Source organism: Hoplias malabaricus, chromosome 1, assembly GCF_029633855.1.
Source record: "Hoplias malabaricus isolate fHopMal1 chromosome 1, fHopMal1.hap1, whole genome shotgun sequence".
Taxonomy (NCBI): domain Eukaryota; kingdom Metazoa; phylum Chordata; class Actinopteri; order Characiformes; family Erythrinidae; genus Hoplias; species Hoplias malabaricus.
In genome coordinates, this window is record NC_089800.1 from 2,677,659 (window position 1) to 2,705,136 (window position 27,478).

General features: G+C 45.8%; 1 protein-coding gene across 1 annotated transcript; it reads right to left on the reverse strand.

Annotated features, from left to right (window-relative positions):
* Nucleotides 1–335: 335 nt before the first annotated feature.
* si:dkey-199f5.8 (beta-1,4-galactosyltransferase 3) lies at nucleotides 336–27,478 on the reverse strand. Its single transcript, XM_066676288.1, has 7 exons — nucleotides 27,357–27,478; nucleotides 12,161–13,151; nucleotides 8,011–8,246; nucleotides 3,317–3,504; nucleotides 2,753–2,875; nucleotides 2,110–2,214; nucleotides 336–1,947 (listed from the first exon to the last, which is right to left on the reverse strand). The coding sequence occupies exons 2-7, from the start codon at nucleotides 12,426–12,428 to the stop codon at nucleotides 1,662–1,664; spliced, it is 1,206 nt and encodes a 401-aa protein (XP_066532385.1). The 5' UTR covers nucleotides 12,429–13,151; nucleotides 27,357–27,478; the 3' UTR covers nucleotides 336–1,661.

The window sequence follows — 27,478 nt, forward strand, 5'->3', positions numbered from 1 at the left end:
TTCCTCTTTTCCTAGTTCCGTTACAGTACGTAAAAAACTGAGCAGGGCAATGAAGTCGTCCACCGGCAAACCACAGCGCTGAGTCATGCGTAGAGTCCTAAAAGAAGAGAAGAAGAAGGAGAAGGAAGAGAAGGAGGAGGAGAAGAAGAAGAAGAAGGAAGAGAAGGAGAAGGAGAAAGAAGAAGAAGGAGGAGGAACAGAAGAAGAAGAAAAAGAATGAGGAAAAGAAGGAGGAGGAACAGAAGAAGAAAAAGTATGAGGAGAAGAAGGAGAAGGAAAAGAAGAAGGAGAAGGAGGAGAAGGAGGAGGAGAAAGAGAAAGAAGGAGGAGGAGAAAGAGAAAGAAGGAGAAGGAGAAGAAAAAGAAGAAGGAGAAGAAGGAAGAGAAGCAGAATAAAAAGAAGGAGGAGGAGAAGGAGGAACAGAAGAAGAAAAGTCCTAAAAGACCAGGAAAACGCATGACACCACATTTTACACCACCCTGTTCTTTAAAGGAACACTCCCAACATCTATACACCTCATCTCAGTCCGCTGTGTCAGTGACATGTGATCAATCACCACACACAGTCATGTCAACACCTTTTACAGAACATGCTGAACACTCAGACGGAGTAGAAGCCAAATGGCAGCTGGTATATTCAGAGAAACATGGGATCGATCCGATACTGGGCGAGTTTTCAGAAGGAAGACGCTGTGGGGATGTGTTAATAGCCTCAGGTTTTTAGTAAGAATCACCGTGGACATCAGGAAAGTCAGCAACACAGCTTTCCATTGGCTTCTATTACGTCCAAGTTCTGGGAAAAACCAAACGACTGTCCGCAATATTGAGAATTTCAAAACAGCCACAGCTGCTCAGATCAGGTTGAAAAATGTAAGTGTATCCCTTTAAAACACTATCAAAACTAATCAAAGAAAATCCATTCGCAGAAACAGAGTGCAGTGTCAGTCTAAGGCAACAGTGGTTTCACCAGAACGTGTCTGGCTCTGAGGAGTCGATCGGAAACATTCTGAGGGAGGAGCGCGAGGAGACGGTGAATATTGCTGTAACCACAGAGTGTCGATCACTCTCAGAGTGTTCATCAGTAGCCAGCAGAAGTGCAGTCCACTCCTCTATCACTGTCCTAGTGTTTACTAACACCACCGATTTGAAATGGTCTTGACCGTGAAATTGAAATGACAACTAAAAATAATTGAAAGAAATGTTGTGGGAGGAGCCAGAGACAAAGATTGTGCAAGAAAAGACAGGAAAGAGGAGAGACAAAAAAAGGGCGAGTCACAAAAATGAGACAAACGAAAGCAAGAGTGAGAAGAAGGTAGAGGAAGTACACAGACAGGAAGAGACAGAACACAGAAAAAGAGAATGAGTGAAAAGATAACGAGGCAGAGGCCACCGAGACAGAGGGGGCGGAGACAGAGGACACGGAGACAGAGGGGGCGGAGACAGAGGACACGGAGACAGAGGGGGCGGAGACAGAGGGGGCGGAGACAGAGGACGCGGAGACAGAGGGGGCGTGAGTGAGATGGCACCAGTATTTGAAACTAGTTCATTTACAGAGGGCAGTAAAGGCGCATGTGTGAGATCAAGTTTGTGGGATTTGTGTGTAGATGTGTGTGTGTGTGTGTGTGTATGTGTAGATGTGTGTGTGTGTGTGTGTGTGTGTGTCAGTGCTGAGACTGAAGGTCTGTGAGGTCCTCCTCCGGCTCCTGCACGTCGTTTGTGAGCAGGTTCTGCGGTTTTTGCCGTTTCAGTTTTTTCGGTGCTTTCCGCTGTTTGCCGGGTTTCTGTAGTCTGTCTGGTCTCTGTGTCGGGTGCAGTCCCGCTTCTGTGCCGATATTCACGGTGATGTTTGTGTACAGTGGGCGATATTCACGGGAGAGCACCTCATACTGCACAGAGTTCATCCCGTCCAACTTCCAGGTCTGCCTCGTCTTCGCCAGCATGTTAAACCTGCACCGGAGCAGGAGACAACACAACGTGTCTGTGTTAGAGCTAGACCAGCGTACACTGCACTCAGGACTCAGTAGTGTGTATTGATTTGATGAAATGGGATGAACCTCCAGCACTGGGCTGTGGAGCAGTGGAACTGTGAAATTACAAAGTGCCACTGACCTTTTAGGGTTGACCTCGTTGCCCTGATCGTGTTTGTGTTTGATCATCCGATATCGGCCGACATTCACGGACGGACGAGTGATCGACATTCCTGCCAGAGACACCCTGAGAGAGAGAGAGAGAGAGAGAGAAAGACAGAAAGAGAGAGAGAGAGAGGGAGGGAGGGAGAGATAGAGAAAGAGAGAGAGAGAGAAAGAAAGAGAGAGAGAAAGATAGAAAGAGAAAGACAGAGAGAGAGAGAGAAATAGAGAAAGATAGAGAAAGAGAGAGAGAGAAAGAAAGACAGAAAGAGAGAGAGAAAGATAGAAAGAGAAAGACAGAAAGAGAGAGAGAGTGGGAGAAAGGGAGAAAGAGAGAGAAAGAAAGATAAAGAGAGAGAGGGAGAAAGAGAGAGAGAGAGAAAGAGAGGGAAAGAAAGAGAAAGAGAGAGAGAAAGATAGAAAGAGAAAGACAGAAAGAGAGAGAGAAAGAGAGAGAGAGAGAAAGAGAGAGGGAAAGAGAGAGAGAAAGAGAAAAAGGGAGAGAGAAAGAGAAAGAGAGAGAGAGGAAGAGAGAGAAAGAGAGAGAGAGAATTTATAATAAACACATCATTTTGGAACTTCGCTTCAGAACTCCAGCTCTCTCTCGTGCTCCCTTCTCTCACCTGATCCCGATGTCGTCGTCTTCTCCGCCCCAGCCCCAGTAGTTGTTGGGGAAGCCGTTCATCTTGAGGTAATGCAGAGGGCTCAAGGCCGAAACTCCGCCGAAGTACATCTTATACGGCAGCCTGAGGGACAGGAAGGTCGGAGGAATGTTCAGATGATGACTTTTTCCTCTTTTTTAACGGTATTTGTATTCAGTAAAGTTCCTCAGGCCGTGGCAGAGGATGGGAGTTGAATACAGGGAGAGCCAACTCTTTCGACCCTTGACAAATGACTCCAGGAGTCGACTCCAGCTCAATTTCCACAAGAGCTTGAGTGAATGTACATTTGTGAATCACAGGAGAATTTTTGTACTGCTTTAGAATTATTAGAATATACTAAAAAACACGTGAAAACCATAATCAAAACTGAGATATTTTTCATGAAAACCAACTACACTCCCTGTTATTATCTGTAGAAAAAATAAACATTTATATTTTATTAAATACATCTGGTTCTCCAGTGAACTTTATAACTTGTGTTATAACCCTGTGCTGATGAGCTGCAGTGTGAGAGAGGTCACTGACTTGTAGCCGAATTTGTCCATGGCGATGGCTGCGTGTTTGGGGTTCTGGTCGCAGGTGTAGGAGTTCCTGTCATCTTCTGGGATTAAATCTACGTCATGGAAGAATAAACAGTCCCAGTCCTCCTCCCTCATTGCCTCCCGGAAACCCACGTTCATCAGCTTAGCGCGGTTAAAGGTGTAGTTCCCCGCCTGTAAACACAAACCAAACCAACAATTAACACGTGACACACCTACGAAACAAACAAATCAGCCTTTGGAGATTTACAAAGAGCAAACAATTCTAACAAACAAACCAACGGATTCACATTTATATACACAAACAAACCAGACAGCCTGTGGATGAGAAGAAGAAGGAGGAGAAGGAAACAGAACATAAGAAGAAGAAGGAGGAGAAGGAGAAGAAGGAGGAGGAGAAGAAAAAGGAGGAGAAGAAGGAGCAGGAAAAGAAGAAGGAGAAGAAGAAGAAGAAGAAGAAGAAGGAGGAGGAGAAGAAAAAGAAGAAGAAAAAGAAGGAGGAACAGAAGAAGAAAAAGAAGGAGGAACAGAAGAAGAAAAAGAAGGAGGAACAGAAGAAAAAGAAGAAGAAGAAGGAGGAGAAGAAAAGGAGAAGAAGGAGGAGGAGGAGAAGGAGAAGAAGGAGGAGGAGGAGAAGGAGAAGAAGGAGGAGGAGGAGAAGGAGAAGAAGGAGGAGGAGGAGAAGGAGAAGAAGGAGGAGGAGGAGAAGGAGAAGAAGGAGGAGGAGGAGAAGGAGAAGAAGGAGGAGGAGGAGAAGGAGGAGGAGAAGAAGAAGGAGAAGAAGAAGGAGGAGGAGAAGGAGAAGGAGAAGAAGAAACCTGGATAAACTAATACGCCCAGTTACAGACCAAAACACAATTAAATAAATAGTTTATCATTTGTATAAATACATCAGTAAATAAATAAATATGAATAAGAAACTTTTGCAGTAAATAAACCTCTTAAACAAAAGGGAAACATTCACGTACTGCAACCTGACACGCGGCCACAAAAAGGGAGATGTTTCTGCGCTCATGTAAATAATATTCAAATTTCCACCTTATGCAAAAATATTTGGAATTAATACGAATCTAAGGCATTTCATCTGTGATCAATTCTGACAGGTTTGATGCAAATTTTTTATTTTATTTTATAAACATTCTCAATCTGCTCTTTCTTGCTGTTTTCATTTAGATAAAGATGCAAATTAAGCAGAAATACCCACAAATGGAAATCCGCTTACACTCGTACGTAAACATCAGAAACTCACTCTGAATGAAGGGCAACAGTGAAGGATGAGGAATAGCTTCATGAACAAATGAAGAAACCAATTGTATGCACAGTGTTTACACGTTCCACACACTCCATTCCTCGAAATAACATCCAGTTCTTTAGGGGAAGCTCTGCTCTGATCGGTTCTCAGTGGCCGGAGTTAAGTGGGTAATTGCATTTCACCCTGAATGTTTGCGCAGATGCTGTAAAGCCGCTGGATATTCCGGAATATTCCCGGTGTGTGGGGTCAATCCCTTCAGATTACACTCTAATCCCTGCCCTTTTAATATGAGCTGGAAATATCAGAGTTACAGATTATTTTTTCCTTTTCATTAATCCTGGTGCTTCTTTTGCTCTTTATTTTATTATAATAATTGCTGTACCAGTGTGTTTCAGCATTTCTGTCGACTGATTGTTGACACATGCACAAATACAGTAAACGTGTCTACAATAAAAGCGTTGGTCTCCTCTCTACCAATCAATCAATCATTATCTGTAACCCTTATCCAATTCAGGGTCGCGGTGGGTCCAGAGTCTACCTGGAATCATTGGGCGCAAGGCTGGGAATACACTCTGGAGGGGGTGCCAGTCCTTCACAGGGCAACACACACTCACACAGTCACTCACACACTCATACCGGACACTTTTGAGTCACCAATCCACCTACCAATGTGTGTTTTTGGACCAAGGGAGGAAACCGGAGCACCGGGAGGAAACCCACGCAGACACAGGGAGAACACACCACACTCCTCACAGACAGTCACCCGGAGGAAACCCACGCAGACACAGGGAGAACACACCACACTCCTCACAGACAGTCACCCGGAGGAAACCCACGCAGACACAGGGAGAACACACCACACTCCTCACAGACAGTCACCCGGAGGAAACCCACGCAGACACAGGGAGAACACACCACACTCCTCACAGACAGTCACCCAGAGGGAACCCACGCAGACACGGGGAGAACACCACACTCCTCACAGACAGTCACCCGGAGGAAACCCACGCAGACACAGGGAGAACACACCACACTCCTCACAGACAGTCACCCGGAGGAAACCCACGCAGACACAGGGAGAACACACCACACTCCTCACAGACAGTCACCCGGAGCGGGAATCGAACCCACAACCTCCAGGTCTCTGGAGCTGTGTGACAGAGAACAGCAGATAACAGAACAGAAGTAAAAGTGAAGTGATGACAGATGAAGGGGTTGTAGTAATGTGAATATTAGTGATATATCAGTGATGTATGAGTCTGAGGAAGGAGGAGGTGGTCAGTGATTCTGTGAGAAATAAAAGTAGGTGCAGAGTTAATTTGAGATAAAACAGCGCGGCCAAGCGTGATAGTGTAGAGGAGACAAGGCCAGGATCGTGTACAGGACACAGGGGCTGGATCAGGGCGACACCTGGAGAGCAGCAGGACGTCTCAAAGCACGAGAGAGAGAGGAGAAAGAAAACCAGACAAAGGGAACAAATAAAAATACAGAGGGGTCCTGGTAAAGAATGGGCAAAATTCTCCTGCAAAAAAAGCTTCCAAACTGCTAAAGTGTGGTGAGCATACAGTTGGGGACCGGCCACCCCTGGATCATGGTGGTGTTTGAGGTGAGTCCCTGTGTAAAATAGTAACCTTTACTCTGACAGTGTGCAGAGTAAGAGCTTTGGACTTTTCCTCAAAGTGCTTGAGCTCCATCTAACACCATTAGGATGCGACGGCCCAGTCTTTTTCCTGAATATTTATTTGGTTTAGCTTTAGTAAGCGGCATTGAATCAAAAAAGCAGGATCAGACAGAATGAGTCAGTTTAAATAACTATTTCTTTATCCATTTAATGATATATAATTGTCAACAAAAACCCTCCATGAGTAATTACAGGAGGCAAAAGGTGGGGTTGAATCCGAGGATAAAGGGATCAGCACATTTACTCAAGCATTTACTTAAAGCAGAGTGTGAGTGACCAGTAGGGGGCGAAACTGAGCTGTACTCTCTTTACCAAAAAATTAAGATACCCTTATATTTCTACAGCTTTAAGGTTCACGTCTTGTTTCTCTAAAGCAGCTGCACATGAGCTTAAGGACACCATGCCCAATGCCAAATGTTGAGACCTCTGAGTGGTGTTTTGTGATCCAGACCTAACCATCAACACCAGCAGCTGACTTCATTGATGTTTATATGACCATACGCCATCAACTGTTGGCAGAAATGTTCCAACATCAAATGATATACCAACCCAGAAGAGTGGAGCCTGTAACTGCTGTGAAGAGGAAACCATTCCTGGCCCAGAGCTGCTCCTCTTTTCTATTTGATGAGCTTGAGATCCCATTAAAGTCCACGTCTAAACCAAAAGTCACTTGCCATCTACCTCCAGAAACCTGACCACGAGGGAAGTCCAGAACTCTCAAGCGTTTCTGCCCAAAACGAATCAAACGGTTACATAAACCCAGCGAGTGACAGCAAGATTCTTCTTCAAATGCTCTGTTCTGAAGGAAACCTGGGCTGTGGAGGTGAAGGGAACCAGACGTCCTCTTCGAACAGCCCTTTTCTACCTTTATTTGGAGCTTGGTTACACTGTGGAGCTGGGTTCCAGCATCGTTGTGTTTGAATTAAGCTCCAGAGATAAACGAAGAGAGTCATGGTTTATCCACTGTTTACAGCACGGTGAGATCAGAGTGAGATACGAGACACATGTGGACAGGTTTTGAGCCACCTGCTGAGCTCTAGATGAGAGAGAGAACACTGGAGTTAAGTCTCCAACGTGCCTCATGACGCGCCGAACACCGCTCCAGAAGATTTCCTTTTGTTTATTTATATAACAGGCTCTAAAAGGCTCATCCAGCTCCACCGCACAATACGGCTTATTTGAAGCTCTTTCTGGAGCTTCTTTATCTTCACCTTGGGAACTGGGTACTTGCTTTCCTCACAGAAAGCGAGCACAGTACACAGTGGCGGACACAGCTGACGTCTGATCATAGCTTGGAGAAGGCGTTATACTGACTCATTAATTAAAAACTAATTTAACACCTGGTGATTCCGGCTAAGCTCCGGACCCACGGCGATCCTGAACAGGAGGATTTACAGAACAAGAATGGGGAATGTTTACTGAACGCCTATGAAAAACCTCTGAATAGGTGTTTACACAAGGTTCAGCTGACAGATGATCCTCTGTGTGTGTGTGTGTGTGTGTGTGAGAGAGAGAGAGGAGTGTTTGCATGTTTACAATAAACTCACCTGGAGAATGACAGGCCCTGGTTAGGTAAATGTCTCAGTGTTTGAGTCAGTGTTAACTGAATTACCACAGCACAACTCCCCAGTGACTCCCTGTATTCATTTGGTACTAAGGCAGATATTGTCCCTCCCTCTTCCCCATTACTCAGCGTGGTGTCATGTTGAATTTGTCTACAGAAACGTTTGTGTGTGTGTGTGTGTACCTGATGTATGATGTAGATGCCGTAGTTAAGCTGCTGTCTCTGGAGAAACGGATGCAGGTAGTAGAGAAGGTACTTCAGGTGGTGTTCTCTGTTTCTGTGGGGGATGATGATGGCTGTGCGGTGTCGAGCCTCGCAGTCTGGTGGCCTATAGCGCCCCCCATGGACCACCAAAGGATTCTTCCTCTCGACTTGAGCAAGAGTGAGTCCGGAACGGAAGTTGACGTGGAGTGGTCCACCTTTAAGAAAAGAAGGGGATACATTTTTCTATTAAATTAGACTGGAGTAGTCTAGGCCTCACAAGGGTCACGTGTGACGTTCTGATAGCAATAAAAATACATTTATTTTAGTATTCGGTTATTGACCCTAAAAAAAATCAATATGACGCCCCACCCCCTCGTCCGAGTCTGTCCAATCACAGCGCTGGACCCACATTTACGAGAGCTCACGTAGCAAAACAGACACAACGAGAAAAAACGGAGAAGAGAGAGAACAGAGCGAAAACAGCTAAAAAACCAGAGCTTCTGCTCCTCGCTCCTCGGGGTCCAGGCGAAGAGGTATCATCATCATCACGTCTCATTTAGACATGGAACTGTGTTACACTGTGGAGAAGAGTGAGAATATGTCCGTTTTAAGAATTTAAATCATTGCAAATGTTCATTTGAGATCATTAAGAATAAATAAACAGAAAAAAGAACGTGAACATTTGATACAGGCGCTTTAATGCTGTTGTCTACAAAACACCGCTGTCGTTCTTGTGATACACAGCTGAACTCAGCACACACCCGGGGCATTTGTTTAGAGGAACACACCTTTACTGGGCCAGCAGGTCTGAGGACGAGGAGGAGAGTGTCATCTATTCCATTCAAAATGTTTAAAAGACTGAACACTGCTGTGAAGCAGTAATTAATTTTGTGAGTGGTGGTGAAATGGAACCAGACATCCGCCTCAGGTTATGATTTGCATTATCGTTATTGTCATCGGCGTTCTACAAAAAGCTGGTGGAAAAAAACAGGTGGATGTCACGGCTGTTGGTGGAAATGGAGAGGAAATAAAGTACTGGAGGTGTGTTGAACACATGGAGACGCCTGGTTCCATTCACCTCTGTTGTAAAGACGGGTCGAGGTGAGTCCAGAGCCTACCCAGAACCACTGGTTCTCAATGGACAGGGCGGGAGGGCAGTGTGGGGAATGTCTCTGTAATAAACTCTATTGGAAGGAGCCAGAGATCTCTTTAGAGGCCTGAGAGTGACCAGAGTGTGTGTTATCTACTGCAAAGGAGAATTCCTCTGTATGGCATTATTCAGTTAAATTATTTAAACGATAAGAACCTGTCAAGCAGAAACAACTCACTTAGAGTGGCCAATATGGTCAAATCCACCCAGAGAAAACAAGGCAGTGTGCCTCAAACCTAAAAGGGTAGAGTCGCCAAAAATTGTACTCAAGTAAGAGTACTGTTACTTTAGAGTATGACTCCAGTAAAAGTAAAAAGTAGTCACCCAATTAATTACTTGAGTAAGATTAAAAAGTACTAAGTGAAAAAGCTACTCAAGTACTGAGTAACCTCTTTGTTTAATAATCAAGACGTCAAATACATACAAATATTAAACAGCAACGAACAAAATCAGAGCCGGAGAATAGCTCTTAAACAACTAACAATAATAAATAAAATCTCTACTAAGTAATAAATTAAATACAGCCACAATAACTTAGTTTACGTTGGGCCAGGGCTGCTGTGTCTCTGCCATTGTTTGTTTGTGTGCAATTACATGACGACTTGGCTTTGTTTGATTGGTGAAACAGAGTCAAAGGTCGCTAGTGGCTACATTTAACTGGTGGAACGCAGTCATGTGACAGACACTTTGTTGGGATTCTTGACAAAACAAAACAAAAAGATAAAAATAAGTAGCGAGCAGAATTTAAGAGCACTGTCCATCCATTCATTATCTGTAACCCTTATCCAGTTCAGGGTTGCGGTGGCTCCAGAGCCTACCTGGAATCATTGGGCGCAAGGTGGGAATACACCCTGGAGGGGGCGCCAGTCCTTCACAGGGCAACACACACATTCACTCACACCTACGGACACTTTTTTTGTTGAGTCGCCAATCCACCTACCAACGTGTGTCACCCGGAGGAAACCCACGCAGACACACGGAAGAACACACCACACTCCTCACAGACAGTCACCCGGAGGAAACCCACGCAGACACAGGGAGAACACACCACACTCCTCACAGACAGTCACCCGGAGGAAACCCACGCAGACACAGAGAGAACACACCACACTCCTCACAGACAGTCACCCGGAGGAAACCCACGCAGACACAGGGAGAACACACCACACTCCTCACAGACAGTCACCCGGAGGAAACCCACGCAGACACAGAGAGAACACACCACACTCCTCACAGACAGTCACCCAGAGCGGGAATCGAACCCACAACCTCCAGGTCCCTGGAGCTGTGTGACTGCGACACCTACCTGATGCGCCACCGTGCCGCCCTAAGAGCACTGTCCACAACAGAATAATAATAACAACATGCTACAAAGCATATACAAACAAAACACGACTAAACCGCAATGACTTGAAATATAATTCTATTACATTAGAGGGACACAGGGAAACATCCCGCTTTCAGCACCTGTTCCTTTAAATGATAATGAGCCGCTCGCTGTTCACCCCGACCCCGAGCGCACAGCAGTGAGGAGCGAGGAGCAGAAGCTCTGCTTTTTAGCCATTCCTCCGCACTCGTTGTGTCTGTTTTGCTGAGTTTAACCTCATCTTTGCGCTCTCACATAAACGCGGGTCCAGCGCTGTGATTGGACAGACTCAGACGAGGGGGCGGGGCCATTCTCAAGTCTGTGCGCTTGACGTCAGAAACAGAGCAGAGTCAGAACGGCTCGTTTTATCCCATGTATTATGTATTATTAACTTGAGCATCACACAGAAAACTGACTGGGGGGGACTTGTTTCACATTGTGTGGGTTGGCAGGCTCCTGATCATTGCTCTGAACACGGGGGTTTTTCCTAGCGCCTAGTGATTCCGGGTAGGTTCTGCGCACTGCAACCCTGAGCCAGGTAAATGTTTACAGACAATGAATAAATGTCCTCTTTGATTTCCATTATATGTTTTCACCGTTTGTTCCTCGACTTAAAGCTTCAGCTCCAAGGGAGTGTCGTTAGAACTCAAACAATGGACGTGTCTGGAGTTTCGTCATCGGCGCTGAAAGCCTTTACGTTTTTCCAATGGGTTAGAGGTCATAAATGTACAAATGACACATAACTCAAACACAGCTAATGTGTTTACACAGCGAGATTACACAGAGCTCATTTACTCTGAAGGGTACTTCACTCTTATCTGCTTTATTATTAACTTGATTACTTTTAAAACAAGCTTTTACAGCTGAACAAACACACACACACACACACACCTTCACCTGCTGTATTATTACATGCGTTCTGAAATTTCTCCAAGATAATCTTGTACACAGTTGTAAAATAAACATCTTTGTTTAAAAAACCACACTTAAATAAACAAAGATAAGAATCAGAGGGCATTCCATAAAGCAGGATTTCTCTGTTTATCCAGACAACTTAAGCCTCAAATCAATCCTAGTGACATTGCTCAACCCGCAGCTTACATTTAAACCTAATTCTGGTATCCTGCTTTGTGGCACAGCCTCCTTTACCTTTCTGAAGCGACTATCTGCAATCATTTAAGGTGGACTGGCAAAAAAGAATCGGAAGAGGACTTCAGCTTGGAACTACAGACGCTTTCTTAAAAAAGCCACGTTCAAGTCTAAGGGAGGGGCGGCACGGTGGTGCTCCGAGTGACTGTCTGTGAGGAGTGTGGTGTGTTCTCCCTGTGTCTGCGTGGGTTTCCTCCGGGTGCTCCGGTTTCCTCCCACAGTCCAAAAACACACGTTGGTAGGTGGATTGGCGACTCAAAAAAAAAGTATCCGTAGGTGTGTGTGTTGCCCTGTGAAGGACTGGTGCCCCCTCCAGGGTGTATTCCCGCCTTGCACCCAATGATTCCAGGTAGGCTCTGGACCCACCTCCACCCTGAATTGGATAAGGGTTACAGATAATGGATGGATGGAAGCCTAAGGGATGATTAGGAGTTGGAAAGAACACATAAACCCAGACAACTCACTTAGCAGCGGAGATATTTTCGGGCAGTAAGGAACGACGTCTCTGCTCTGGACCCCGACGAGATACGAGAGGTTGGAGTAGACGTCCGTGCCCGTGTGGTTCCGCTGGTTCCCAGACAACGTTCCAGAAAGCATGTCGAACTTGCGGAAAATCCGGAAAAAGTACGTGACTCTTTTCTGGTAGCCGTCCCGCGACAAAAGAGCCATGACTACCAGCTGAACACCCAGCAGCATGAAGAGATATCGCCATTTGGACTGTAAGGAAGGCATGGCGGAATGGAGGGGGGAAGTATACGGAGTAAAAATAGGAAAAAAAATAAAAGTTTCTAAGCAGAGGCTCTCAGTCTACGGAGGTTTCATTCCTGGTGGTGATGAGCGTCAGAGAAGTTTCTCTCCGAGGACGGCATGTCGATTTATGCCACAAAAGTCTGCAGAGATGACAATCCCTACCACATCCTGAAGACGGGGCCTGGCACGCAAGAGTCGGTGCTTTTTTCTTTTTAAAACTCCAGAAGTGTGCTCTCATAGATCCAACACGGACCGAGACGTAGCGCGGATGCTTAAAAATAAAAAAGAACCAACAGAACAAAGGCACTTAAAAAACCACATCGCATGCCGTAAAATGAAGAAGTGAAGCTGCAGTTTGTGGTCGTCTTCTCACTCGCGAGTCCGACATATCCTCGTTTCTACTGCTGCTGCCATTCTGCGTTGCTGACTGTTCATGTCACTTCCTGCTTGGTTTTTCTGAGGTTCTTCGCTTTCTGGTTACACTCAGAAAGCTCAAAAATTAAAAAGACACCTACAGAGGAGTCTCAAAGCCTCCGAGTTTCCGAAAAGGAGCCGGATCACTTCACTGGGAGGAGAACAGCCACCAGCAAGTGCTCGTAAATCCAGAGGAAGGGAAACGGCGCGTGTGATGCGTTACGGTGAAATGTTCGTCATCAGTTGGGGAAACTCTGGAAGAGAAAAACCCGTACAGTCACAGCTCAGCGTCTAAAAGAGAAAAGAGAAAAAGAGGAGGGGTTAGAGATCATCTGCTCAGTCCACTTCTACATGAACAGTTATTTCTATTGTGTGAACATACATTAATACGTTTTAAACCTATTTTAAAGGGATTTTACGTGACATTACTGTAATTTCAAAATTCTCTGATTTTTTTTGTAATTGACAATTTTCGTTTTATTAAAAATACACTAAAAGAACAGAACAAATCCATCACAGTCTTCTTCAGGACTTTCTCCTGATGAAGGCAGCTCCCAAAAAACTCTTCACACTGCTTCCTTTATTGTTTAATTAAACGATAATTGCATTTTTAATACTACACAACAGTTACCGTCAAATTACAAAACCGGCCGAATTTAATTCTGAATTATAATTATATGTCACAAAGAAATGCTTTAAAACTTATTTATGCAGTTAATATATATCACTATCAACAACAAATCTATCAGCTGTTTCATAATCAATCAACTGATCCAACAAATTTAGCATTAAATATCTGCCCCCCGACAATTGGATGGTGCAGAGTGCATCAACTTTTTGTATTCTGTGGTAATGATGGAGTAGGATTGACACAGGATATAAATAATGTTTGTTATAATTGGATGGGGGCGGCACGGTGGCGCAGCAGGTAGGTGTCGCAGTCACACAGTTCCAGGGGCCTGGAGGTTGTGGGTTCGAATCCCGCTCCGGGTGACTGTCTGTGAGGAGTGTGGTGTGTTCTCTCTGTGTCTGTGTGGGTTTCCTCCGGGTGACTGTCTGTGAGGAGTGTGGTGTGTTCTCTCTGTGTCTGCGTGGGTTTCCTCCGGGTGACTGTCTTTGAGGAGTTGGTGTGTTCTCTCTGTGTCTGCGTGGGTTTCCTCCGGGAGGTGACTCAAAATTGTCCGTAGGTGTGAGTGTGTGAGTGAATGTGTGTGTGTGTGTGTTGCCCTGTGAAGTACTGGCGCCCCCTCCAGGGTGTGTTCCCGCCTTGCGCCCAATGATTCCAGGTAGGCTCTGGACCCACCGCGACCCTGAACTGGATAAGGGTTACAGACAATGAATGAATGAATTAATAATTGGATGGTGTAAGGGTTTCTCTGAAGAACCGTCATTAAAGCAAAGCGATTAGCTCAACACGCTTGGAGAAGAACACTAAAGTCTAGTCACTGTGAGCAAAACACTGAATCTCAACATGTGCATTATATGCCCAGTATATTATATTTACACTGGGTGACTGTGTGTATTTTAAAAACCTATTGCCCCCCCTATACTTCCTGTAATGAATTACACCCTGTCAGAAGGACTGTGTAAGCAAGTTGTCCCTAAGAGCCTTTGCTGACTATCTGTTGAAGTCCCGGTTCCCTCCAGGCCAGACTCGTGTTCACATTCTTCCACAAAGCCACTAAACACCAACAGTAAACAGACTGTGTGTCCCTCCGTTTCCCTCCATTAACCCCAAAGGCCAGAGCCTGAGAGCTTCTTGTTTGGAGTTTAGGAGTGGAAAGGCAGGAAGTAATTCCAACATGGCTCTTGTCCCAGACACTGAGCTGAGGATGAGGCGGAGGTTTCTCGTTTTAAGAGAAACAGCCCTGTTCAGAACGCCCGCTTTCAGCACCTGTTCCTTTAAATGATAATGAGCCACTCGCTGTTCACCCCGACCCCGAGCGCAGAGCAGTGAGGAGCGAGGAGCAGAAGCTCTGGTTTTTAGTCGTTTTCACTCTGTTCTTTCTTCTCCGTTTTCACTCAGTGCTCTTATTTCTCCGCGCTCGCTGTGTCTGTTTTGCTGAGTTTAACCTCGTCTTTGCGCTCTCACATAAACACAGTTGAAGGGCTGTGATTGGACAGACTCAGACGAGGGGGCGGGGCCATTCTAAAGTCTCTGCACTTGATGTCAGAAGCGAAGTAGGATCAGAACGGCTAGTTTTATCCCATGATTTCTGACAGCACAGGGCGTCACATCCAGACAATGAGAACATGCACCAAACAAGGGATTTCTAATATGTTCCCTTCAATAAAAATCCATCCATCCATCCATTATCTGTAACCGCTTATCCAATTTAGGGTCGCGGGGGGTCCAGAGCCTACCTGGAATCATCGGGCGCAAGGCGGGAATACACCCTGGAGGGGACGCCAGTCCTTCACAGGGCAACACAGACACACACACATTCACTCACACACTCACACCTACGGACACTTTCGAGTCGCCAATCCACCTGCAACGTGTGTTTTTGGACTGTAGGAGGAAACCGGAGCACCCGGAGGAAACCCACGCAGACACAGGGAGAACACACCAACTCCTCACAGACAGTCACCCGGAGGAAACCCACACAGACACAGGGAGAACACACCAACTCCAGTCACAGACAGTCACCCGGAGCTGGAATCGAACCCACAACCTCCAGGCCCCTGGAGCTGTGTGACTGCGACACTACCTGCTGTGCCACCGTGCCGCCCTCAATAAAAATCTCTTTTTTAAAAAATATCTTCGGTCTGGACCGAAGCTATAAACCGTGTCCAAACCGTGAAGCTATAAAACTCAAATACATCTGATTAAACACTAATTAAATTATTATTTAAGCAGTGAACTCTTCTCCTCCTTTAGGATGTGCTTCGTGTGTTAATTACTAGATCAGTTACTTCTAGAAATCATCATTAGATGCAGTCCAGCATCGTCCAATCATCTCAACCCCTGACCTCCTCCCTGTAAGGCCCCACAGACTGAGGATTTTCTGCTCTTTATTTAATCTGTCTCTGACTGTGCTTACAGATCAATTAGCGCTGGTTAAAGCAGCCTTCCACTCAGAGCTAATCCTAATCCTAATCCAGCAGACAGAGCTGAGGAAGAACAGTGTGTGTGTGTGTTTGGGTTTTCTGTACATTTACATGATCAGGCAGTATCAGCATTACAAAGTGTGGGCGATTAAAGCTAACAATATCGTAATCATGATACTAAACAATTGGGGAAATTTCTAAATTGGGATTTTCCGGATCAGTATTGCATGTGGGGGCGGCACGGTGGCGCAGCAGGTAGGTGTCGAATTCACACAGCTCCAGGGACCTGGAGGTTGTGGGTTCGATTCGGGTGACTGTCTGTGAGGAGTGTGGTGTGTTCTCCCTGTGTCTGTGTGGGTTTCCTCCGGGTGACTGTCTGTGAGGAGTGTGGTGTGTTCTCCCTGTGTCTGTGTGGGTTTCCTCCGGGTGCTCTGGTTTCCTCCCATGGTCCAAAAACACACGTTGGCAGGTGGATTGGCGACCCCAAAGTGTCCGTAGGTGTGAGTGTGTGACTGAATGTGTGTGTGTGTCTGTGTTGCCCTGTGAAGGACTGGTGCCCCCTCCAGGGTGTGTTCCCGCCTTGCGCCCAATGATTCCAGGTAGGCTCTGGACCCACCGCGACCCTGAACTGGATAAGGGTTACAGATAATGAATGAATGAATGAGTATTGCGTGTGAATTTAACTGTAATGTATGTACATAAATTAAATTACCCCTCTGTTCTTCGGGCCAAGTTCACCATCATCACATCCACATTTCGCAGCCTGAGGCTTGAATACTAACCACATTGAGACGGAGTGCCTGCGTTGTTTTGACCAGCGATGACGTGCCCAAAAGCACCACCCACTACAGACAGACTTCAGCTTTCCTGAAACAGGAGTGTGACCAACTTACTCAAATCCTTTGATCTTTAAAATACTTGTTCTCAATGTCTATATCACAATACATTTTCAAGCCTTGTTACTGTATATGAGACTATACACACACACCTCGGCCATAAAGTAAAAACCACCTCCCTGTTTCTACACTTATTTTCTATTCCCTTTGCTCCACTGATCACACAGGAGGGCTGTATCCCATCTGTTGCTCCGCATACTTGTCACCTTAAGTGACCCCAACTCGGTGTGTCGTGAATGTAACTGTCCACATACTCGCTAATGTGCTACGCTTGTAACCGGAGGCTTCCACTAGAGGGCAGACCAGAGAAAGATGTGGGTAATTGCAGATTTGGATCCGACACAGCCTTCTTCAACACTTTCTTCCACTGTGCTGCTGTTGATCGCCTGCACTGGCCCCTACCGTTTACGTTTGTACTGCACCTTGTGTAGGCCTGGTGTTTATTTTCTGGAGATTTGCACAACCCACGCATCAAACAGATGCAGGATACGTGAGTCAGCCACAGAGAGAGAGAGAGAGAGAGGGCTTATCTTTTCCCCCAGGCATCACATGCGGTTGCGAAAACTCATAAGTCAAATACTCCACCTGGGGCCATTAATACATCTCCATTCACACACACATTCTATACAGCACACACTCCAGTGAACAGGAATAACAACAGAGACCACATCTCTATGCTGAACACACTCTGCGTTTAGAAAAGTCAGATAAGCACGTCTCATCTGTGGAGAGGGGGGGGGGGGGGAGAGGGAGAAAAGAGAAGCACAACAAAGAGAAGAATGAGGTGAAAGAGGAAAAGCTCCCTCAGCCTTTCATGCAGAACGCTGGCCCCATATCAGAGCATCTGGAGCACATCTGTAGAAGGCCAGTGCGTGCGTGCATGTGTGTGTGGCCCTGTTGCCCATATAAACTGTCAATCTCATCTCCTTTATTGGTTCATCAGTCAATTCAACATCTGTCTTTCAATCACATTTTTTCAATCATTTATAAAATAAAAATAAACACTTACTTATAACATACAAGCGGCCAATTCACCTAACCTTAGATTTCGTAGTGGCAGGAGAAAACCCACGCAGACACAGAGAGAACACACCACACTCCTCACAGACAGTCACCCGGAGGAAACCCACGCAGACACAGAGAGAACACACCACACTCCTCACAGACAGTCACCCGGAGGAAACCCACGCAGACACAGAGAGAACACACCACACTCCTCACAGACAGTCACTCGGAGGAAACCCACGCAGACACAAGGAGAACACACCACACTCCTCACAGACAGTCACCCGGAGGAAACCAACGCAGACACAGAGAGAACACACCACACTCCTCACAGACAGTCACTCGGAGGAAACCCACGCAGACACAAGGAGAACACACCACACTCCTCACAGACAGTCACCCGGAGGAAACCAACGCAGACACAGAGAGAACACACCACACTCCTCACAGACAGTCACCCGGAGGAAACCCACACAGACACAGAGAGAACACACCACACTCCTCACAGACAGTCACCCGGAGGAAACCCACACAGACACAGGGAGAACACACCACACTCCTCACAGACAGTCACCCGGAGGAAACCCACGCAGACACAGAGAGAACACACCACACTCCTCACAGACAGTCACCCGGAGGAAACCCACACAGACACAGGGAGAACACACCACACTCCTCACAGACAGTCACCCGGAGGAAACCCACACAGACACAGGGAGAACACACCACACTCCTCACAGACAGTCACCCGGAGGAAACCCACGCAGACACAGGGAGAACACACCACACTCCTCACAGACAGTCACCCGGAGGAAACCCACGCAGACACAGACAAGATTTTCACTCACTTTACACTTGTGTTGTGTGATGTGAGAATAAACCTGAACTGATTTGAAGTGAGAACATCAACACTATTCTCTAAGCGAGTTTCTGTTCGAGTTCAAACTGACGTTGAAAGGCTAGGCTTCGTAAATTTAAAGCCACATGTTACCCACCGTGTCGTTCTGTGTCTGTGTATGGTTTAATGTGATGTTGTAATGGTAAAATATACCATTTCCGATGCTGCATGAAGCTATGACTTAATCTGTGTGTGTGTGTGTGTGTGTGAGAGATAAACTGTGTGTGGAGCTGTGAAGTTTCAGCTTTGCTCTTCTTGAGAACGGCGAGGGCTTCCCCACAACCAGAGTGCACTGGCTTTACTTTCATTTCAACCACAAACACACGCACTCTCCTCTCTTCTTCTCTTTTCTTCAAAAACTCAACCCCCACCTCAACGTCCCCTCGCTGAGCCCTTCCTGCAGATGACGCGTTAGAGACACAGTGACTGGAGGAAACTGCAGTAAAGCTCCTGCAGCAGATTGGATCAGTAAAGCCAAAACATACAGCCAATCAAAGTCTAGGAAACAACTGCTGGGCCCCGATTGGTCGAACAGAGAGCTGATAACAGTATACTTGCGATTTCATCGTATACTCCTAAAGTGAACGGAGAAAGACGAAGAGGCGGATCATATTCCCAAAGGCAAGAAGACGGAAATAATTAGAGCTGACGCAGGCCCAACATCGAGTAACACAATACAGGGATCCTCAGGATCATAACAAAACACACACACAATGTAAACCCAGCGGGAACACGACACAGAACACGAAATACAAGCCCCTGACCTCGCCAATGAACCTGTGGCCGAGCGCTAATCAAACGTCGTAGCGTCTGATCGGAAGCCTTCCCGGAAAACCAGAGACGGCCAACTGCAGTAAAGAGGAATAAAGGCTAAAAGAGCAGCTGTTCGCGGCACCGTAATCAACAGGTTTAAAACAATGGGCCTCTTCCTCTGTGGCGTTAACTCGTGAAAGCATCTGTGAGCTAACAGTGAGGTAACTGTGGTGTTAGTGTTCTCCTCCAAGCGTTGCTCAGCTCCACTGCTACTGCGTTTGTGGAAGTTTGATGAATAAATAAAAGAGCTGGAGAATCACGTGTTGGGAAACAAGAGAAAGTTCTCATTTTCAATAAGAGTGAAGGGGAGAGAGAGAGAGAGAGAGAGACTCAGTACACACCTAAACCAATCAGAACAAACCAAATTAAACAGCAGCTTCAGCAGAACTACTTCCTCTACTGGGACTCAGTGTTATTCGGCCCTGACCCGTCAGTACAGAGCGGCAGATTACCTGACCACATGCAGACTCCGTGCCCACGGCCTGGCCATAGAGACGGGCAGACACAGGAAGACCTGGCTGCCCAGAGAGCGGAGACCCGAGACCCCAGATCAGAGCACAGTTCTTCACCAAAAACTCCCTCAGAACCCCAGCCTTTACACACCGCCCCGACTCTCCTTCTCGGGGAGAATAAAGAGTGCTGCCCCCTGGCTGCGCAGTACGTCCACGCCTGCCACGCTCTGAGGGACAGAGAGTGACTCCCGCCCCGACCCCACACCCCTGTTTATTCAGTGCTGTCATTACTGTGTGTATTAATGTGTGTGTTATTATTAGTATCTGGTTCTTACCTGTTACATTTACAGTGTATTTACTTTAAATGTTCCACTGACATTCAACATAGTGTTGGCAAAACAAGTCTCAATATTTGTCATGCCAATAAAGCACATCTGAGTGTGTGTGTGAGAGAGAGAGAGACAGACAGAGACAGACAGAGAGAGAGACAGGCAGAGACAGAGAGAGAGAGAGACAGGCAGAGACAGAGAGAGAGAGAGAGAGAGAGAGACAGACAGACAGAGAGACAGACAGAGAGCGAGAGAGACAGAGACAGACAGAGAGACAGAGACAGACAGAGAGACAGAGACAGACAGAGAGACAGAGACAGACAGAGACAGACAGAGAGACAGAGACAGACAGAGACAGACAGAGAGCGAGACAGAGAGAGAGAGACAGATTTGTGAAGCAAATACAGGAAACCACAGCTATTTTTGTTCGTCTCCCTGAGCTGCTTCAGCAGGCCCTCGGTTCGTTTTATTCCTCCAGGTTAATCATTACAGCTTTACATTTAACCTTCTGCCCCTACGCTGACAAACACACAGCCGGACCTGGACACACACACACTCCACCTAAGATCCAGCTGCTGACCGACTACACTACTTTTCATCAAACACCCGGGACCACGCTCCTGTAAACAAAGCCAACACACTCCTGATCTTACGACAGGTTTAAAGAGCACATATTACGTAAAAAGAAATCTACTTTAGCACATTACTGTGGAGATCAGGAGCCTTCCAACCCACACACTGTGAAACAAGACCCCTCCGTCAGTTTTCTGCATGCTGCAAAACCGTTAAACACGGGAGAGGACGAGCCGTTCCGATTCCGACGTCAAGAGCAGAAACTTTAGAACGGCCCCGCCCCCTCGTCTGAGTCTGTCCAATCACAGCGCTGGACCCGTGTTTATGTCAGAGAAGGAGCTGAAGCCAGTCGTTTAAACAGGGCTGTTTACAGTGTAACACAAGTGTAACACAAAGAGAAAGGAGGGAGGGGGGGGGAACCCGCGTGTGTGTGGCTTGTTGTTAACCTCAGGCGTGGAAACACTGAACACCTGGGAAACTGGAGATAAAAGTGCTCCACCTCAGAGCGGTCTATTATGATAACTACTGACCTACTGGCCTTTACCAACGTGAGCTTTCTTTATTTTGACCTGAAATATTCCCACGAGAGAGAGAGAGAGAGAGAGAGAGAATGAGTGAGAGAGAAAAAATGAGTGTGTGAGTGAGAGAATAAGTGAGAGAGAGAGAGAGAATGAGTGAGAGAGTGAGTGAGTGAATGAGTGAGAGAGAATATGAGTGAGAATGAGTGAGAGAGAGAGAGAAAATGAGTGAGTGAGAGAGAGAATAAGTGAGAGAGAGAGAGAGAATGAGTGAGAGAGTGAGTGAGTGAATGAGTGAGAGAGAATATGAGTGAGTGAGTGAATGAGTGAGAGAGAGAGAGAATATGAGTAAGTGAGTGAATGAGTGAGAGAGAATGAGTGAGAGAGAGAGAGAATGAGTGAGAGTGAGAGAGAAGACTAGACACATGTACAAACAGATACGAATAAAGTGTACAAAAATAACAGCGATATAAATAATGATATAGTGAGAGGAAAAGAGTGGGGGATATAAAAAAGAGGAGGAGGAGGAGAAAGAGTAAAGAGTTAGAACAGAGAAACAATAATGGTGCATGAGAAAAAAAATAATGGTGGTATAAAGAGAGTAGAAAGAGAGAGTGTGTGTGTGTGTGTGTGTGTGTGTGTGAGGGCAGAGGCTGTGTTTTAGCAGCACAGTGAGTAAACGCGAGCATGTGATGTAACCTCCTGGTTTGTTGTGTATCCAGGTAATACACTCCACAGGGATCAACCACATCAGCCCCAGGAGAGAGCGAGAGAGTGAGAGAGTGAGAGAAATACAGACAGATGAAGTGAGTGGAAATTCAGCAGGAACTCACACTCTAAGCGCTCCATAACTTTAAAAAAGTTTGGCTTTCTGGACTGGAATTACGTGGCTTTTGAATAGAGGTTCTCTATGGAGAGGATGTTCTTCAGTCATTTTCAGTAGTGTCCTAGAGGCACAGTAGTGTGCCTCTAACATAAATCATTAAAAGCCTTCCAGCACGATTTGAATGGGTTTGCATAAAGTCCCAGACAGACTACAACTGCAGCCGAGCTCAGTTCACATCAATAATAAACACAGGGCAAACACGCTTGAGGAGTTTAGACGTCTTCACCATGCTGATGCAGTTCTACACATACGTTATACACAGAAATAGTATAATGAAAATGTTCTCTCTGTGTCTGCGTGGGTTTCCTCCGGGTGACTGTCTGTGAGGAGTGTGGTGTGTTCTCTCTGTGTCTGCATGGGTTTCCTCCAGGTGACTGTCTGTGAGGAGTGTGGTGTGTTCTCTCTGTGTCTGCATGGGTTTCCTCCAGGTGACTGTCTGTGAGGAGTGTGGTGTGTTCTCCCTGTGTCCGCGTGGGTTTCCTCCGGGTGACTGTCTGTGAGGAGTGTGGTGTGTGATCTCCCTGTGTCTGCGTGGGTTTCCTCCTGGTGCCTGTCTGTGAGGAGTGTGGTGTGTGTTCTCCCTGTGTCTGCGTGGGTTTCCTCCTGGTGCCTGTCTGTGAGGAGTGTGGTGTGTTCTCTGTGTCTGCATGGGTTTCCTCCGGGTGACTGTCTGTGAGGAGTGTGGTGTGTTCTCTCTGTGTCTGCATGGGTTTCCTCCGGGTGACTGTCTGTGAGGAGTGTGGTGTGTTCTCCCTGTGTCTGCGTGGGTTTCCTCCGGGTGCTCCGGTTTCCTCCCACACTCCAAAAACACAAGCTGGTAGGTGGATTGGAGACTCAAAAGTGTCTGTAGGTGTGAGTGAAGGTGGAACGGCGTGTCTGAGGGAAAATCGACTGTTGCCTGTACAAGTCCAAAGTGTAGCTTGTTTACATTTTTTTTCACCGTTTGAATTCCCACAGAAACTCATTTGTAACTCGAGTTGTTTCATTGTGTAGCACTGTGGGTAATGTAGTTAGCCTTCGCCCAAGTTTGGGATTTCCACCTTAAATGATTCGAAACAGCAACAATAAGTCAACATTACCCTCCTATGGAGCAGGAATAGAGCAAAAGCCTTGTTCTGTTTATGCTTTTCAACGTTTGGAGTTCTCTCCATTTTCTAAAAATATTTCAGATGCCTCTTCCACAGACAGACAGACAGAGATAAAGAGAGACACAGAGAGACAGACTTGTGAAGCGCCAAAAAAAAGCTTTTTTTCTTGAACTACATCCTTAAAGAAAGGGATTTTAACATTTTCTCCCTCGTTATCTACAGCAGTGGTGAGGTGGTTATTAATAAATATCCCCATTTCTAACCGTTTTAAAACAATGTATGTTGTTTTATTTGTAAACACAGTGAATCTACCCCCTGCTTCCACACACACACACACCAGCACAATGGGTGGTGTATTTGTGTTGTTTTGTTTGTTTTAAGTAAATAAAATCAGACAAATATTTACTGGTTTTCACACTTCTCAACTTCACCTCAAGTCACAGGAAGCGTCTGTTCAGAAAACACTCGTCTGCGCTCCTAGTTCTGCTGTTTGTGTTTGGTATTTTGTGTGTTCTCAACGTGGACTCAAGGCCGTTTCCGCCGTCTGTCTGTGTGTGTGTGTGTGTGTGTGTGTGTGCCCCACCTCTTCTTAGAACTGGGCATGAGCAAGTGCTTTTCACGCAGTATTAACAGTCATTCACAACCCCCCCCCACACTTTCACAGTGAAGATCTAAAGTCTTCAGAACGCCTCGTCCACAAAGAGAAAAAAAACCCACACGTGTTAGTGTATCTTCTCTAGTTATATAGGCTTTATAAAGAGGGCCTATTAATAACATATATCAAGAGATAATATAACATATTTGAAACTATGGATGGGTGGTATCCACGTTTATTGCACAGTCATACCATCTCAATATATTAACACTGTATATGGTACTACAGCGGGGGCTGCACTGAGCCTCATATCTGTGAGCACCAAGTCGGGTGAAGGGTTTTCGAGACTGTGCAGTTCACAGACACACACTGATGATAAAAACCCATTCTTGATGCATCTGCGGTTGTATCAATAATTAAATAACCATTTTAAAACGTGTACATTTTTACTTTAGAATCAGAAAATGAGCAAATAAAACTATTGCGATTCATGACTGTAATTGTTTTAACAGTGTAACACTCTTATAAAACACAGGCACAGTGTGTGTTAAAGTAGGACACCACGATTACTGCAATACAGAGAATATGGACACAACTGAGGAATTTAGAAATGATGGAAATGCGTACAAACAAAAACAATATGTTCCACACACACACACACACACACACACACGGCTGCAGGCCTCTGGGTCGAACAATGGCCCAGAGTGGGATCAGCAAACAGTCGGCTGAATGTTTAATCCTCACAATACAATACAATATGTTTTCCTGGTCACACACAATGGTTTACACACACCGGACAAATACAAATCATTTATTTAACACATACTAACTTACAGCAGCAAATTCAATAAATACAAATGTGCCATTTTTTTTATTGTTTGTTTAACTGCAAGTAACATAAACATAAAAAAGAAAAGAAAAAGTGTGAAAAACTTATGAAATCTGGGAACAGTAAAACAGACTTCAGAGCTCTAATCTAATAATTGGACAGCTGGAGTGATATTTGTGATCGAAAACTAATCGCCCATCAGTACCTGACCTCACCCACGCTCCCACAACTGAGAGACACTCCTCACAGACAGTCACCTGGAGGAAACCCACACAGACACAGGGAGAACACACCACACTCCTCACAGACAGTCACCCGGAGGAAACCCACGCAGACACAGGGAGAACACACCACACTCCTCACAGACAGTCACCCTGAGGAAACCCACGCAGACACAGAGAGAACACACCACACTCCTCACAGACAGTCACCCGGAGGAAACCCGCGCAGACACAGGGAGAACACACCACACTCCTCACAGACAGTCACCCGGAGGAAACCCACGCAGACACAGGGAGAACACACCACACTCCTCACAGACAGTCACCAGGAGGAAACCCACGCAGACACAGGGAGAACACACCACACTCCTCACAGACAGTCACCCGGAGGAAACCCACGCAGACACAGGGAGAACACACCACACTCCTCACAGACAGTCACCAGGAGGAAACCCATGCAGACACAGGGAGAACACACCACACTCCTCACAGACAGTCACCCGGAGGAAACCCACGCAGACACAGAGAGAACACACCACACTCCTCACAGACAGTCACCCGGAGGAAACCCGCGCAGACACAGGGAGAACACACCACACTCCTCACAGACAGTCACCCGGAGGAAACCCACGCAGACACAGAGAGAACACACCACACTCCGCACAGACAGGAACACATTATAGTACTTTTAGGATGAGCGCCAGACAGAGAATATACAATAAAAGAATAAAAATGTGTACAGATTAGTCAATAAAACACTCTCTATCCCACGGCCCTCTCTAATGTATTTAGAAAAGTATTAGTGTGTGAAGCATTATTATTATTAAACCAGGTCACTACACACACACACACACATATATATACATTTCTCTAATCCCTCTATCTGTGGCTTACACTGTACTCAGGTTGTTTTGTGCCTCAGTGCACTTTTGTCCCCTCAAGCATCGTCTTCCTTTGTTTTTTCTTCTCTCTCGCTTGCTCAGGAACAAAAAAAAAACACTTTCTCTGCCAGCCTTCTCCTTCAATTTTACTTTCCCTCCTTTCAGCCCAATGTCCATCTGCAAGAGCAGAACGACCGGTCCGGGCAAGTGTTAGCATTGAAATGAGCGGGGAGGGGAACGAGGAGCGGAATAAAGGCGTGAGGGAACAAGCCGAAGAGGAGGACAGAGGACACAGATGAACCGATTACCAGCGTTCCCTTTTTTGTCCTGTCCTGTGGGGATCCACTGACCCCACAGCTCAGTGCCGGGGGACACTATGTATTGGGCTCATGTGCAGCTGCTCCAGAGCATCCCATTTAAGTTCATAAAACCTTAAAAAGCAGCAGACATCACTCATTATTAATATTATTATTATTATTATGACCCTGTTCTGTGTTACATCTTGTCATCAGGGCAGAGTCTCGCTGTAGGACATGTTGATTTTAAAGTGTTTGGTGTAAACACAATAATAATTTCAACAAAAGGGAAACACCCATAGTCCAAGATTGTGTAAATAATCTGTAAAGTTGACACTGACATTCTCTTTTACATTTTGATTGACATTGTTTCTGACAGGGTTTGGGCTGTTAGTTTATTTGAATATAATTATATAATAATTATAATAATTGAGCCGGTTATTTTTACAGCTTACCGGTTATTAAAGCTCATTTTCCCCTGAAGCTATCTTTGAAATACAGGTGTTGTGTAAGTACCACAGGTCTCTGAAGGGCTAGTCACAGTTAGTGAAGCTCAGACTACTCCCATAGGGACGTGTGCGTGTGTTTTTGTTGTGAACAACTTAAAAACAGCATCCAAATAGTGAAAATAACCTTAAAATCTGATACAAAATAGTCTATTACCTCAGAGCCAAGTTACTTTCTGTATAAAAAGGAGTAAGTGAGGCCTGTAAAATAATCAAATTAAAACTAACACATTCAAACACATGCTAAGTTAGAGGATTCACATTTTTGAATTTGCCATTCCACCTTAAATGGTGCAGCAGTTCCATTCTGGCGCCTCGGGCGCCAGAATGGAACTGCTGCACCATTTAAGGTGGAATGGCAAATTCGAAAAAGAAGCGTTGAATTTAAGAGAATTAACACTCCAGCCAGCACTGTGTCTCACTTTTATTTGTAGAAAACGTCGCCACATATATTTTAAGGATAAGCCAACCGAGAACATGAGGTAATTTCCCTTCAAAACTCCGAAAAAAGCAGAAGCAAACTGCGACATTACCCTTATAGCAGGGTTAGCTGGGAAAAGCTAAGACCCCCTCGAAACAAACGTTTTCTGGTTATAAACGCGAAAAAACAAACCACACACAAGTTCACCGCAGAAATATTACTTTTTGAGGCCTACCTTCGGATTCCTGTGTGACTTGATTGGATAGTTCTGAGTAGACGATGGATTTTGTTCATTTTCTGGATCCCCATCTGTCCGCTGGAGTTGAGACGCTCAAAAGATGTACAGTTACCAGAGCT